The sequence below is a fragment of the Sus scrofa genome, chromosome 13 (assembly GCF_054392235.1).
Source record: "Sus scrofa isolate SSC_HxYL_T2T_F1_AM1 chromosome 13, Sscrofa_HxYL_maternal_Yorkshire_Landrace_v2.0, whole genome shotgun sequence".
Taxonomy (NCBI): Eukaryota; Metazoa; Chordata; class Mammalia; order Artiodactyla; family Suidae; genus Sus; species Sus scrofa.
The window spans coordinates 162,436,126-162,451,399 of NC_139395.1; the positions used below are offsets into that span (position 1 = coordinate 162,436,126).

The 15,274-nt window shown below is 41.1% G+C and overlaps 1 protein-coding gene across 1 annotated transcript in view; it reads right to left on the minus strand.

Moving 5' to 3' along the window:
- Positions 1–15,274, minus strand: part of TMPRSS7 (transmembrane serine protease 7) — a 39,271-nt gene that overhangs the window by 23,582 nt on the left and 415 nt on the right. Inside the window, exons 2-8 of the mRNA XM_013982462.3 lie at positions 13,387–13,594; positions 8,757–8,887; positions 5,968–6,035; positions 4,682–4,875; positions 3,640–3,678; positions 2,386–2,614; positions 867–997 (exon numbers count right to left, since the gene is read on the minus strand). Coding sequence (XP_013837916.2) covers positions 867–997; positions 2,386–2,614; positions 3,640–3,678; positions 4,682–4,875; positions 5,968–6,035; positions 8,757–8,887; positions 13,387–13,594 — 1,000 coding nt within the window. The remainder of the gene's footprint in view (positions 1–866; positions 998–2,385; positions 2,615–3,639; positions 3,679–4,681; positions 4,876–5,967; positions 6,036–8,756; positions 8,888–13,386; positions 13,595–15,274) is intronic.

Sequence of the window (15,274 nt, forward strand, 5' to 3'; positions counted from 1 at the left end):
TACTATAAATGAGGATTCAAGAAAAAGAGTCCAGTGTGCTCTTTACTGAGCTACTGACCCTAAGCTCCAAACCACCTCTCTTCTCTGTTCTGCATGGCTAGGCTGGGACTCTGCAAAACCCCTGATAGGCTCCACTGCTAGGGGGCACCAAAGGGAGACTAGAAGCCGGGTGGGGAGAAGAAGGGGATTTCTGCTTGTCTTATTCCTGGGAGTGTCACCCCAGCAGTGCTGATTCACCGCCAAGGCTACTCTTCCTTCCCATGGAGAGCTGAATCCTGTTAGCAGTTTTTCCAACTTCCAATTTACTACATCTCTTTCAAAGATACTAGCTCAGACATCTGGCAGCCTCTCTTCAAAAGTCTGGGTCCCAACTTCATGAACATCTGCCTCTGAATCTACAGACACCAACACCAGCACCAGCTGGACAGCACCCCTTCCTCAGAGGTCTGAGTTTCCTTCCACAGACCCCCTCCAACAAGCCTTAAATTATAATTGCCCCAATCGCTTTCCTTTGTTCCTCCAGGTCTACCAGTGCTGGTTGCTTACAGCCAAGATACTTCACAGTTTGGGGAGGGGGGGGGGATTTTTCGTGTGGCGGGGCTTCTTCGCTTTTTATGTTTGTTGGGTTTTTTTTTTTTTTGCTTTTTGAGTGACACAGTTAACACCTTTATTGTGAGTTAACAGTTCTTTACATTAAATTCTTCCTATTATAATATCTAAAACGATTTCTTTCTTCTGAACAGGCCAAGACTCAGGGTCCTAACTATGCAACTAGTGTTACAGCACTGCCCTGGGAGAGATAAGACTAAAGTATCCATCATAACAAGTGTCTCTCATGATTTTCTTATCAGTTGGGGAAGACTTACTTTGTTCTGGAATGACCTCAAAATATGCTCGGATTCCTGAAAGCCTCCGTACCTGAGGTGACTTAAATGTTACCAACATGAGATTATTTGTAGAAACAAATGACATTAATGTTCTTGTGGGTTCACAAATTCTGAAACCAGATAACAAAACAAAAGTACGTGAATCATAGGGGGTTGAGGATTGCACCTCCATCTACCATCAATTCTGTACATTTCCTGGGCTGTCCACACAGTTCCTTGGGTCAATCTCTGCTGGCTGGTCTTCATCAATTAGTGACCACAGAGCCCTATAGATGGAGGGGAGCTGATGCGGTACAGAAATATTCGTCCAACAACTACGGAAGAATTGCTCTGGGGGCTGTCACTGGACTCTCCTTAAGAGCAAACAAGGCCTGCAGTAGACAGGGCGTTTAATGGCTAAAGCCATGGGCTTTTCCCAAGAGGAAGCTGGGTTCAAATCTCAGCTCTATCACTTAACTGGCTGAAAAATAAGGGCAATGAAGTAAGTACTTCATAAATGCCAGATTCCCAACTATACTATATAGGTATATTCTCTATATTATATTGAATATTTCATATTCATATAGAATATGAAATAATATATAGAATAATAGAATATGCCTCATACCATTGTGGTAAGGATTAAATGAAATAATAATTAAATATGTCTGGAAATAGTGAAAAGAAACCAATAACAATGACCGAGGGATGAGAGTCAAGGACAAACTTATTTTCACTACAAATCTTTATACAGTGTTTGAATTTTTAAACTCGGTGTTCACCACCGAAATATAAATAAATACAAATGTATGTAAAATACTGTTATATACATATATAAACACTGTTAAAATGATAAGATAATTCATGTCTTTTTAGCACAGTGAGTAAAAACAGCAAATTCTTAATAAAGCCTAAATGACATTATTAGGTTATCAAAATATTAAGCACTCATAAAAAGATGTCTACTAGTAAGTAAGATATACTAGGGTATGTATGTGAATATGTGTGTATAATTACGTATATGTGTGAATAAAAGAATATGCAAAAATATAACAGACATTTATTGTGGGTAATGGGAATATAAAATAATGGATATTGTTTTCTCTGACCTCACTTTCACAGTGAATATTATGTTATCTTTATAATAAAGAAAAAATTTAATTGTTCGACTAATGCTATATAATCAGAATATTTATTTTCACATTCCACTGAAACAGTAGACTTCATTGTGATTGCAATGAAAGTAAAATTAAACAAAAAAAATCTTTTCTATATCAGAAATGTTGGCTGAAGTTCCTGCTGTACTGATTTTGATTCTTGTTTGCTGCAAGGAAAAAGCAAACATTGTGTCTGAAAGGCTCTGGCTAATACAGGGAGCACTAAATAGGGCATGGGTCAATCTCTGACCTCGTGAGATACACAAAAATGATGTTAAGAAATCCGAGGGAAACCCAGATTCTGTCAAAGAGAGACGTTGCAAAAAGCCTCTCATTTGCCAGCCAGGATGCCTGTGTAGTACCTGTACAAGATGGTGCTCCGGATGGGCAGGAGGGAGTCGTAAATGGTCAGGGAGTCGGTGACACAGTTGTCAGCCTCAATCTGGACAGACTCTATCGAGAGACGAATCAGATGGCCCACTACGGCCACCAGCTTGAAGTGGCACGTCAGCCTCCCTGAGGTTGTCGAAATCTCCAGAGGGTAGCGGAGAGACAGATGATCTGCGTAGAAGTACTGAGAGCAGCCTTTGTCTGTGGAGACAGCACTTTGTTTTGCTTTGTTTTGTTTTAGGGATGATTTTTCTAGAAGCCATTTTTTTTTTTTTTTTTTTTTTTTTTGTCTTTTTGCTTTTTCTAAGGCCGAACCCGTGGCATATGGAGGTTCCCAGGCTAGGGGTCTAATCGGAGCGGCAGCCACCGGCCTACACCACAGCCACAGCTGCGCGAGATCCCAGCCGCATCTGCGACCTACACCACAGCTCACAGCAACACTTGATCCTTAACCCACTAAGCAAGGCCAAGGATCAAACCTGAAACCCGGTGGTTCCTAGTCAGATTCATTAACCACTGAGCCACGACGGGAACTCCTAGAAGTCTTTGTAGGAGAGTGAAGAGCAAAAGAGGTCACATGGAGAACATCTGCTGCCTTTGTCAGCCTAGCATCCACTCTCTTCTGATAAGGGCACCTAGATTTTACTTTAAGAAACTCTTCCTACCCTGTGTATATGGTTTGGTTGGGGTTAAACTTACTTTTAGACCCAGGGGTGGGCCCTTGACCCAGACTAACCAATCAGAGTCCAAGAAGCTGGTTCAAGAGTGGCACAGGTCGGCCAGTTGGAAACAATGAGACTCAGCCCCAAGACTTCTGCAGGAATTATCAGGAAATCTAGGTGGTTTTTTCTCCCATCATGGATACTAAACTGATAAACTATAAGCTTGGATCTGCTGGTGGCCATGTATGCTACCACAATTGAGAAGCCACTTGAAGCCTCAACAGAGGAAAGCAGAAATGCTTTTTTTCCCTGATGCTATCATATTTTAGAACCTGGACCCAACCATGCCTGTAGCCAACATACTCCATGTATGTCCCGGTTATATGAATCAATCAAGTTTCTTTTGTGCTTAAGCTAATTTCAGTATATATTTGTCATTTGCAACTGAAAGAGCACAAACATCATCATTCAAACAGGAATACCAACTACAGCCAGAAAGAATACTGACTTGGAGGCAGTGGGGGCAGGAGGTATGGCAGGGAAGAAACCACAGACATAATTTACCAGATCCTATGGTTGAAGAGTAATCTGATCGAAGCCCAGCTGTATTGAAAATGCACATAGAAAAAAAAATGAAACAAAACTGTCAGTCCTAGCATTTCATTGTATTAGAATTTTGCTTAATGAAAATACTTTCAATCATTTAAAAGCAGTCCAGCATATCTGGGATTTGCTTTGAAATAATCCAGAGGGGGTAAGGGAGGTTGCTTAAGTATTTAGAAATCAAATAGGACAGTCATGAGTTGATAGTTGTTGAAGCTGTGTAAGGGGTGTAAGAGAGTTCATTAAACTATTCTCTTCACTTTTGTGCTTGAAATCATCCATTGGAACAAGTTTTAAATACTTTTTTAAAGATAAAAAAGCAACCACACTTGATAATAATTGGTTTTGTATCTGAAATATGACTTTGGTTTTTGAAGACTCCGTTTGAAGATGCATGAAGCCAAATTAAATATAAAGGGAAGTACACTTTAACACACTGAATTTCATATATATTTTTACACTGAATTTCATATATATTTCATATACATATTGACAATTCTATTGTCCAATTATTGTATATAACATTTAGCAACTTTCTTTATCAGTATAGCTCCAATGTCTTCAGCTAATCCTGTTCCACTGAGATTGTGGAAGAGAATATAGGCATTCCTCAGTATCCATGGAAGATTGGATCCAGGACCCCCAAGGATACCAAAATCCACAGATGCTCAAGTACCTTATATAAAGTGGCATAAAACCCATGTGCATAAAACCCATGCACATCCTCCCGTGTACTTCAGATCATTTCTAGATTACTTATAACACCTAGTACAATGTCACAACTGTGTAAATAGTTGCCAGCCTGTGGCGAATTCAACTTTGCTTTATGGAACTTTCTGAAATTTTCTTCCAAATATTTTCTATCCATGGTTGGTTGAATCCATGAATGCAGAGTCCATGGATAAGATGGAAGACTGTCCTTCATGACAACACTGACTATGATAACTGCAGTATCAGGAGTGCTGCAGGAAGGAGTGTTGAAAGAGAATTACCCAACAGTCACCATTTAGTACCACAGAGTCCATGTCCACAGCCAGACCCTGCAGACTCCCCACAGAGGTCCGGTTTACGATGCTCGTCTGAATGGAGTCCTTCAGGATGGCAGCCACACAGTCCTCACAGAAGACATGGCCCTTGGCATGTGGCATGACAAACACAAGCCAAAAGTGGACAAGGAGGCCACCTTTGTTGTTACTGCTGTAGTGAAAAGACAAAGAGGTTCAAGCATACCTCTTAGGACTTTGATAAGGTGCTAATGACCCAACTGATAAATTCAAGGTTGGGCCATGGAGCACAACATCCAACAGAACATAACTTCCTTATTTAGGAAGTCATTGACTCCAGTTATAGAAATTTGAAAAGGAAATCTACATGGGATGTGTATTCTTGTGCTGGGTTCAAACCTAAAACTGTTAGTACCATTTGCATCCCCATGGAGAATATACTATTTCTATGGATTTCAATCAGTAGTGACTGCTGTTGCAAATAACAGAATATTTGATACCTCACCTTATCCAAGGCTAAATCTGCTTTATCCCATTTAACCTTATAAGGGAGGTCTTATTACAATTCCAGTTTTACAGATGAAGAGGTAAAACTCTTCTACAACTCAAAATCACACAGCTACTAAGTAGCAAATCAAGAATCAAGCCTAATTTGGTTTTCTGTCTGACCCTGGAGCAGGAGCTCCTAACTGCACAGATATCATCATGTTTTATGAAAAAAAAAAATAAGATAGTTTTGGATAGTATGTAATTTGGGAAGAGGAAAGCGAAGGAAAGGAAACAAATTGCTTTACTCCAAGACTTCTCATTGCCTTTACTCTGCCAAAATAGATTGTAAATCTCTGCAGATCCACTGGGTGTGAGGGAAGGTGGATTATAGTACACAGCACACGGTTTTTCCTAAAACTTTTTTGACCACGGGATCCTTTTTTTCTCAGAAGATCTTCAGCTATTAGTTTTTTATTGAATATATTTTGAGAACACTGGTCTGTGTTTCATTTTTGCCCTTACCCAATAGAATGGCCGTGTTTACAGCCATTCTGCCCAGTAGCATTAATACAGAGGTCCAGGGTCCCAGTTCCAGGGAGAGGGCAGTCTTTGAAAAATGGGGAGAAAGACAGCATGACGGTATGTCAAAGATCTGGGTCACTAGAGTGCTAAAAGCATATTAACTCACAACTGCCTTCAAGAAGTTACTCGGGAATGGCACTATTTCAGCCCTTCCACAGCCTTCCAAATGTACAGCAGTGAACATTGAAGTCTCAAAGCAAGGCACATTCATTACCTGACATCTGCAACAACAGACTGCTTGTAAAATTTGGAGAAGGCTGATGTTGTATAAACCAGGTTTACCTGAAACAAAAACAAACAAAAAAAGAACCAAGGTGTCTGAAATCTTTCAGACTTGGCTTTCTCTCAGGGTGCCCAGCATGCCGTAGAACCAAGCTCTGACAGCTAGCAAGGAGGCGAGCAAGGCTCCAACTGAAGGCCTCTAATGCTAAACCCAGACATTGCTCCTTGAATTCAAATCAATTCCTGCTTCCTGCAGCAGGGTTTCTTAGCCTTCATTCAGCTATCCGTGAAGATTACGTAGTTACTTTTATTCACTTATTGCTATCTTTAGACACCCTAATCAAGCTTCACTTCTGCATTCTGCCTACTCCAAAGATTAATTTCCTCCACAATGAGTAAATCAAACACCTTTAAGTACATTTTTCAAAGTATTTAATCTAACCTCTTTCCTTTTTTTGAGGGGGGGGTTCATGGCATGCAGCAGCTTGATGTGGGATCTCAGTTCCCAGACGAGAAACTGAACCCCAGGGCCTGCCGTGGTGAAAGCCGCAAGTCCTAACCACTAGATCACTAGGGAACTCCCTGACCTAACCTCTTTTCTAACAATGCAACACCGTGGAAAATTTATTTTCTCAGGGACATGTTCCTACATTAACCACCAGAGGGCGGCTAGTGTCCATGGCAGGGTTTTCCATTCCCCTTCAGAAAGCTTGTTTCCAAGAAAGCACAAGCTCTTTTTTTAGAATATTTTGAAAACCCTGTTCATGGATCTCCAAAGGGAGCTATTTCAATCAATTGACTTCTTTTGCCCTTATTTAGCATTTTTAAACCAGTTTCGTATGCCAAATCCTCTTCCCTGTGTTCCCCTTCCTACATAGTAGCAAAACCACCTACCTAATTGCCCAGAAGAAAAAGCAAAAACCAAAAAAAAAAAAAAAAAAAAAAAAACTTGGAAATAAAACAGCACCGTGAAAAACATGTTTTGTAAAGTTGAATTCACTAAGCAACAGAATATGTTACCTAGGCCTGCTGAGCTTCCTTTATTTCCCCTTTGTCCTTCTTTTTTTAAAAATGTGTACAGTAGTGATCAAAAGGCCTACCTCTTTGGGTCAGATGTTTAACAACTATCATAAAATGCATTGGGTGCAATACTAAACTATACAAACAGGATCTCCACAAAGATAGCACTGACTCTCAGAGGCCAGGGAGCATTTCACAGAGAAGGAGCCTTTTTGGATGGGTCACAAATGATGGGTGGAATTTCACTCTGTAGAGACTGGACAGAAGGTCTAGACTGAATAGCTCTGGAAACCAGGGGCCCCAGACGTGTAAAGGCAATGCTTATTCATAACACAAGTAATGATTGCCTTGGATCACAAGGTTTCTATTGGGGGAAAGTGGTGAGAAATGAGACTGGGATGACTAGGGGGCAGATTTAGAAAAGTTCTTGCTACCATTCTTGAGAATCAGCATTTTATCCTTAAGCCAAAGGAAAAATGTTATTTTTGAGGGATCAGAATGGCTTTGGGTGGGGAAGAAGCCTGGGAATAGGAAAAATAGCAGAGATTTTTTTAAAATCCCTACTTCTTTCAGCTAATTTGAGAGATAATTAATATATAGGAAAGGTAAAGGGTTTTGCAGTTTCCCCAGTATATCAATCAATCAGTCATTAAGCGTCTTCAAACAATAAGAGCCACTATGCCCACTGTCATCTTTGCTTACTCTCCCTCCCAGGCCTTCTATGCTGCAGCATCCCTGTCACTGCAGGAAAGTGCCACTGCTAGGTCACCCTCTCCAATACTGAGCAAGTGCAAATTGGCAAAAACTCTCTATTGATAAAAGGTACCAAGAGCCGTGACAGACATTTTTCTATCTGACCAGTTATATTTTTAGGAATTCACCTACGGAAGTAATAAGAGACACGACTTCTCAGGGGGCTTTGTTATAGCATTATCCATAGTGGCAAAAATTGGAAACACTTAAATATCCAACACAAAGGGACTTGCCAACTTTGTAGCTGTCAAATCTAGGCTTTTTTTTTTTTCCTTTGGCCACACCCAGGGCATGGGGAAGCTCTCAGCCAGGGATCAAACCCATGCCACAGTAGCAACCTGAGCAACAGCATGACAACACTGGATCCTTAGCCCACTGAGCCACCAGGGAACTTTTTTAAAATGTTTACTTGCATAGAAACATGCAATATAATGTTAAGAGGGAAAAGTAAGACGATAAAACTGAATATCTGCTATTATGCTAATATTGTGTTCTGTCCTATGTCTATGTGGTCTGGAATCAAAGGGGGCTCTATTTATGGAGATGATGTTAAAGAAGATTTTATTTTTAAAATAACTGTATGAATTTTATAAATTTTTACAGTAAATTGTACTCGTTCTATCATAGGAAAGTTTTTTTTTTTTTTAAAGTGAAGTGATGCTAGTGCATCAAGGTTGAAATAAATGTGTATGGATCACAGAGTCAATAGGTATGTATGTAATCTCTGTACTCGAACACATTTTAAAGGTCACCTGACCCAATTTCCTTATTTTATAGAGAAGAAAAACTAAAGCTCAGAGAGCCATTGCTTCTTATTTGCAGCAGAAAAAGTTAAGCAATTCTATGAAATAAGCAATTTTATCTTACAAGAAAGATGAGCTAAATCCCATGTTTTCCTGAGTTCTTCCTTTGTCCACCCTGCTCACCTGTGACCCTGTGACCCCACTCCTCTCCCCTCATACCCGACCTCACCCTCCCCAACCTCACAAGCTCCCCCCATCATCTCACCACTTGCTGCACAGTCCCGGCAACTGACAGAAATTCCCTGGACTCCTTCTGTCGGTATTCAGGGAGAAACTCAATGTTGGTGACACGAAACATCCCCACAAAGTAAAAAGCATCTCTGCTTTCTGTCTTGCCTGTAAGACAGCAGAGAAGGAGGTTAGGAGGCTTTTTCACTTGTGTGGCAGTGACGCATTGTCTGATCTATGTCTGTATCAGCCTCCTAAAATGATTTTATTTTAGACAGCTTCCTATTTTATTGGTTCCAGCCTGTGAAGCTCTCAATGTCGTTAATAATGTCTCTTTGATCAGCAGTAGTCACCATATCCCTTTATAACACTATTCTTTCTATCAGCTTCTAGCACATACTTCAGAAAAAGATTAACAGGTAAAATATAGACCTCTTTGACTTTATACATGTCCTAGAGTCACTAAGGGGCCAAAAAGCCCCTAAACCTTGGTCATGGATCTTGAGTCTATGGAAGGTAAGGAGGTAAGAAATGTATACTGCCAAGCGCTGAGGTGACATGAGCATGGTGAGAGAAGAGGGAAGGGTCCCTGGCTGATCATCCCCAAGCCCCAGGGGGGCTCACTCCCTTTCTGACTTGAGCTGTTTATACCAGGGTGCTGGGCCAATCTTCTGCTCTAGGCAGTACATGGAGAATTTATCCATATGTGTGGTCCCCAGACCATGTCAGGTCACTCCTGCTCAAATACCCGCCCAGCGAGGCCCATGGGACTGGGTGTCAGGCCCTGGCCAGAGACCACTGCCGAGACAAGACACTGCTGTGTCTGAGCTGCCTCTGGACACCTGAGAACAGCTTATGGAGATTAGGGACTCTCAGTTGTTGTTGTTGTTGTTGTTTTTTGGCTCCAAGGTCTTGGTGCTATGAGGCATCACCACCAGGGTCCTGTGGCCACGGTACATTCCTTTCCTGTGACACATGCCCCTCGGTATCATAACTTCTGTCTGCATGTGCATCTAAATGAATAGCAAATTCTCTTTGTCCCTTAGCTCCTAACATTGGGTAGCCAGTGCCCAATTGTAGCTTTGAAGCTCAATTAATGTTAATGGGAAGAAAGGGAGAGGGGAAAGGAGAGAGAAAATAGTCTTTTTCAGCACAAGGTCCGGTATGTGAGCAGAAATGCTAACTAAGTGATGGCTGAATTTAAAAGAAGGTGCACTACAGCCAACTAATCTATGACAAAGGAGACAAGAATATACAATGGAGAAAAGACAGCCTGTTCAATAAGTGGAAAACTGGACAGCCACATGTCAAAGAATGAAATTAGAACACTCCCTAACACCATACACAAAAATAAACTCCAAATGGTTTAAAGACCTAGATATAAGACCAGACACTATAAAACTCTTAGAGGAAATCATAGGCCAAACACTCTGACATAAACCACAGCAACATCTTCTCAGATACACCTCCTAGAGTAATGACAATAAAAACAAAAATAAACAAGTGGGACCTAATCAAACTTAAAAGTCTCTGCACAGCAAAGCAAACCCTAAACAAAACAAAAAGACAACCCACAGAATGGGAGAAAATCTTTGCAAATGAATCAACTGACAAGGGATTCATCTCCAAAGTTTATAAACACCTTCTGCAGCTCCATACCAAAAAAACAAACAACCCCATCCAAAAATGGGCAGAAGATCTAAACAGACAGTTCTCCAAAGAAGACATTCGGATGGCCACAAAACACATGAAAAGATGTTCAACATCACTCATTATTAGAGAAATGAAAATCAAAACCACAATGAGGTACCACCTTACACCAGCCAGAAGGGCCATCATCAAAAAGTCTACAAACCGTAAGTGCTGGAGAGGGTGTGGAGAAAAAGGAACCCTATTACACTGTTGGTTGGATTGTAAATTGGTGCAACCACTGTGGAAAACAGTATGGAGATTTCTCAGAAAACTAAACATAGAACTACCATTTGATCCAGCCATCCCACAACTGGGCATCTATCCAGAGAAAACCATGACTCGCAAAGACAGATGTACTCCGATGTTCATTGCAGCACTATTTGCGATAGCCAAGACATGGAAACAACCTAAATGTCCATCAATAGAGGAGTGTATCAAGAAGATGTGGTACATATAGAACAATGGAATATTACTCAGCCATTAAAAGGAACGAAATATCAGCATTTTTAGCAACATGGATGGACCTAGAAATTATCATACTAAGTGAAGTCAGTCATACAATGAGACACCAACATCAAATGCTTTCACTGACGTGGAATCTGAAAAAAGGACAGACTGAACTTCTTTGCAGAACAGATGCTGACTCGCAGACATTAAAAAACTTATGGTCTCCAGAGGAGACAGTTTGGGGGGTGGGGGGATATGCTTGGGTTGTGGGATGGAAATCCTGTGAAACTGGATTGTGATGATCATTATACAACTACAGATGTGATAAATTCATTGAGTAATAAAAAATGAAAATAAATAAACACACAAAAAATAAAAATAAATTAAAAAAAATAAAAAGAAGGTGCGACCTCCATGAAGGACAAGGAACAGCCTCCCTCTGTGACCCATTCAGAGTCACATTAGCCCAGGCAGGGAGGGGAGCCCGCGGAGGCCTGAGCTCCTATCTTCCATTTGTTCTTTCAAGTTATGAAACTGAGTTTCTCACTGAGAAACCTTTCTATCCAAAACTTTATTCCTTTTTTTGTCCTGCGCTGCCCTTGCTCACCTCAAGATGAAGGAGTATCAAAGAAAAGAGGGGGCTGAAACTGAGCAAGACCCTGGGTATAAAAGCCTCTCCGTGTCTCCCATTTCTTATTTGTAGGAAAAAGGCTTCAGCCTCCTAGGGCTTCCCTGAGCTCCGAAAGGCAGATTCAGATGGTTACTAGTCAAGGAAGTGAGGGAACAAAAAAACAAGGGCAAAGACTTATCTGCCTTCCTTACTGCCCTTCTCTGATTTTCACATACTAACCATTTACCTCTACACAATGATGTCCCAAAACTTTATACACAGATGCTAGGGCAATGCAAATGTATCAGTTCAGGGTTGGCAGAGAACCGATAGGAAGTAAATCGGTTTGTTCTAGGTTGGGGTTGTGTGTCCTTTGCGTTTGTTTTAATTGCTCATTGACTTGACTGCCCCACTAGTCTGTAAAGACAGTTTCTTTCCTGTCTATCACTCTGTTCCATGTTATCACAGAGCCCAGCTCATACTGGGCACTCCCAGGATACGTCTAATGATTTTTCAGAAACCAGTTCTTGAAGTCTTATCTAGGCTCTATCTCCAGGCAGGTTGGATGTCGCCCTTCTGTGACTGTAGTTGTGTCATTGCTTAGGCCCAAACAAACAAACAAAACAAAACAAAACAAAACAAAAACAAAAAAAACAGCACTAAACTATGTTTTTTGAAAATGGAAAATGCGGAGTTCCCGTCGTGGCGCAGTGGTTAACGAATCCGAATAGGAACCATGAGGTTGCGGGTTCGGTCCCTGCCCTTGCTCAGTGGGTTGACGATCCGGCGTTGCCGTGAGCTGTGGTGTAGGTTGCAGACGCGGCTTGGATCCCGCGTTGCTGTGGCTCTGGCGTAGGCCGGTGGCTACAGCTCCGATTCAACCCCTAGCCTGGGAATCTCCATATGCCGCGGGAGCGGCCCAAGAAATAGCAACAACAACAACAAAAAAGACAAAAGACAAAAAAAAAGAAAATGGAAAATGCATCTGTGAGCTTTTTTTTTTTTTTTTTCCTTTTTATGGCCAAATTCACAGCATATGCAAGTTCCCAGGCCAGGGACTAAACCTGCATCTCCACAGCAAAATGAGCTGCTGCAGTCGGATTCTTAACCCACTGCACCACAGTAGCAACCCTGCCTCTGTGAGCTTTTTGAAGATAGGAGCATCTTGTTGTGCCTGATGTCTTACATTGTGCCACAGTGTAGGTGATGGATTTATACACGTAAGTAACCTGAACTGTTCAAGACAATATTCATTAATTCTTTGCCTAAAAATCTGGCTTTCCAGGCAAATTTTAATATCCTTGAGGGTACGCATACCTTGGATCATATATATTAAGATGCATAGGGGGGAAAGTCCAACATAAATCAATAAATGCTATAGTTACTGAGCTGTATGGGTAAGTACTCTCTAAAGAAGAACTTTGTCATGACTCCATCCAAGAGGATCAATAAGATTGACAAAAATATAATCAATCGGTTAGACAAAAGCCTAAAAACAGAGGAGAGAAAGGAGCATGAGCAGACTGAAGCTTTGGGAGCTGGAAAAACAAGGTTGCCTAGAAACAGGCAGTGGGTGGATGAGGAAATAGCACAGCTTAGCATTCCATTCATTTTTTAAAGCTAAGCACACATTACATTTCTGAACCAGCCCAAAGCTCATGAACATTCTCCTCAGCTCTTCTCATCCTATTCCCCATCTCTATTCCTCTGGGAAGAAAGCACTGGGGGTAAAAGAAGAAATGGCAAGGACGTTTCTGGTTTCTTCCTCCTTAAAACCTCAACCATTTTGAAAATAGCTATCAGTCTGGAAAATAAGGTAATTCTATCAGAAACCCCCAGGGGCAGATGGGGCCTGCATTGCTGATACAGAACCCCCAGGGCAAGCTTTGCCCCGAAAGGTCCACAGATTTTAACTTACTGATGTAGAGCCACAGCAGGGTCCAGGCTACGACCGCTAAGATGAATAAAAATACCGTCAAGAGAATGATTTTGTTTTGGACATTCCAAAAGGGAACTTTCTTCTTGGGTGGCTTCTTAGGTTTGGCTTTGCTGACTAGTTTTCGCGGTGGTCGTCTCCCCGCCAGTTTTCCTTGGGCACTGACCACCTGCACTGAGATATTGGATATCTTTAAAAGGAAAGAAAGATGTATTAGCAAGCAGAAGTTGTCTTGAGCTTACATGCAACCACCCACTCAGGAGGATCTTGGTGCTAAAAGGCCTAAACACATCAGTCAAATCATATTCATAAGCATAATAAATTGACATACATTGACTCATATAACTAAGATCCATCAGAAAAAAAAAAAAAACAGACATTATATGAACTCAAGCAATTGGATCCCAGGTCCTCCCTTCGACTCTCCAATGTCTCTAAATAGACACTGTGGAGACCTAACTTTTAAGGAGTATAAACAAGAGGACCTGAAGGTCAGAGAGTTCAGATTCTTTGTAGGTTGATCCATGTGTTCACAGCTCTGGGGATGTGTGTGTTGTATTATATAGTTTTTCTCCCACACTCAGTGCCTTCTGGGTTGAGGCAGGATCGAAAGTAAGAATAGAAGTGGGTTCCTCAGAAAAACGAGTTTATTTCCTAATTATGCTTCATGACCTGTTAGTAAGAGGGAGAAGGTAAGGTTGATGCTCTGGTTTATGTTTGCGCTGTAGGACAGGGATCATTGCTTCACATGCATGCACCTCAGAGTCAGCCACGGAACTGATTCATGACTTTTCTCAGTCACAAATGAAAGAATGATTTAAAAATAAAGCATGAAAGTGGGTTCAGTTGTTGCTGTCGCTTTGGCCTAGCTGTGGCATGCAGAAGTCCCCATTACGGTTGGCAAGTAGGGGTGGGGGGACTGGGAGTTTGGGGTTGGTAGATGCAAACTATTACATTTAGAATGGATAAGCAAGGTCCTACTGTATAGCACTGGGAACTATATCTTATCTCCTGGGATAGACCATGATGGAAAAGAATACAAAAAAGAATGTATATCTATGTATTATTGAGTCGCTTTGCTGAACAGCAAAAATTGGTACAATGTTGTAAATCAACTATAATTTTAAAAAAATTTGTTAAGGGTAAAATAGGGGACTCATGTTAGATTTAAAAATTACTGATTTTAGTGCGTTGATGAGCAAAGTATTACGTACAACGGGGGGAAATACATTATTTAACCATTTCCCCTCTTTTTTTTTTTTCTCCTCTACTGTCATTTGATGCTGTGAATTCTTTAATAATGTAAGTGAGAGTTTAGCCTCCTCGAAGGAGAGATTTATACATGTCAGGGTAACTAAACTTCAGTGACGAAATAACTTTTAAACACACATTCCTTTAAAGGCAAGAATCTGGAACACCAGTTCCAAAGAAACCATCTCTCTTTGGGGCTCTTCTCTGAGTTCCCTCTTACTCTCTCTCATTGTTTCCTAAAAACTGCATGTCTTCCAGTCCTGAATCCTACCAATTAATGGGATAATATGTGGCCAAGTACACTCTAAATTATTCATAGCTCCCTCATTCTTTTTGCCAAACACCCTTGTCAACCCCTGGAGTGAAATGTAGCTTGCATCCCTCCTAGTGAAATTGAGCTACACCAGACCTCATTGAATGTGAAATCCTGCAGGAGTGAGGATGGTGTTTCTAAAGAGAAAAACATTTTATTGTAGGATGAGTTGACTATGGTGTCAAAGCAACTTTCAAATATTCCCCCCAAGAATTAAAAAAGGGAAACATACAAAAATGCTAGCCCATGTAGACCTGACAAGGCCAAGGTTGGGTCTTTAAGTGCAGGAACACATTATAGGCAGTC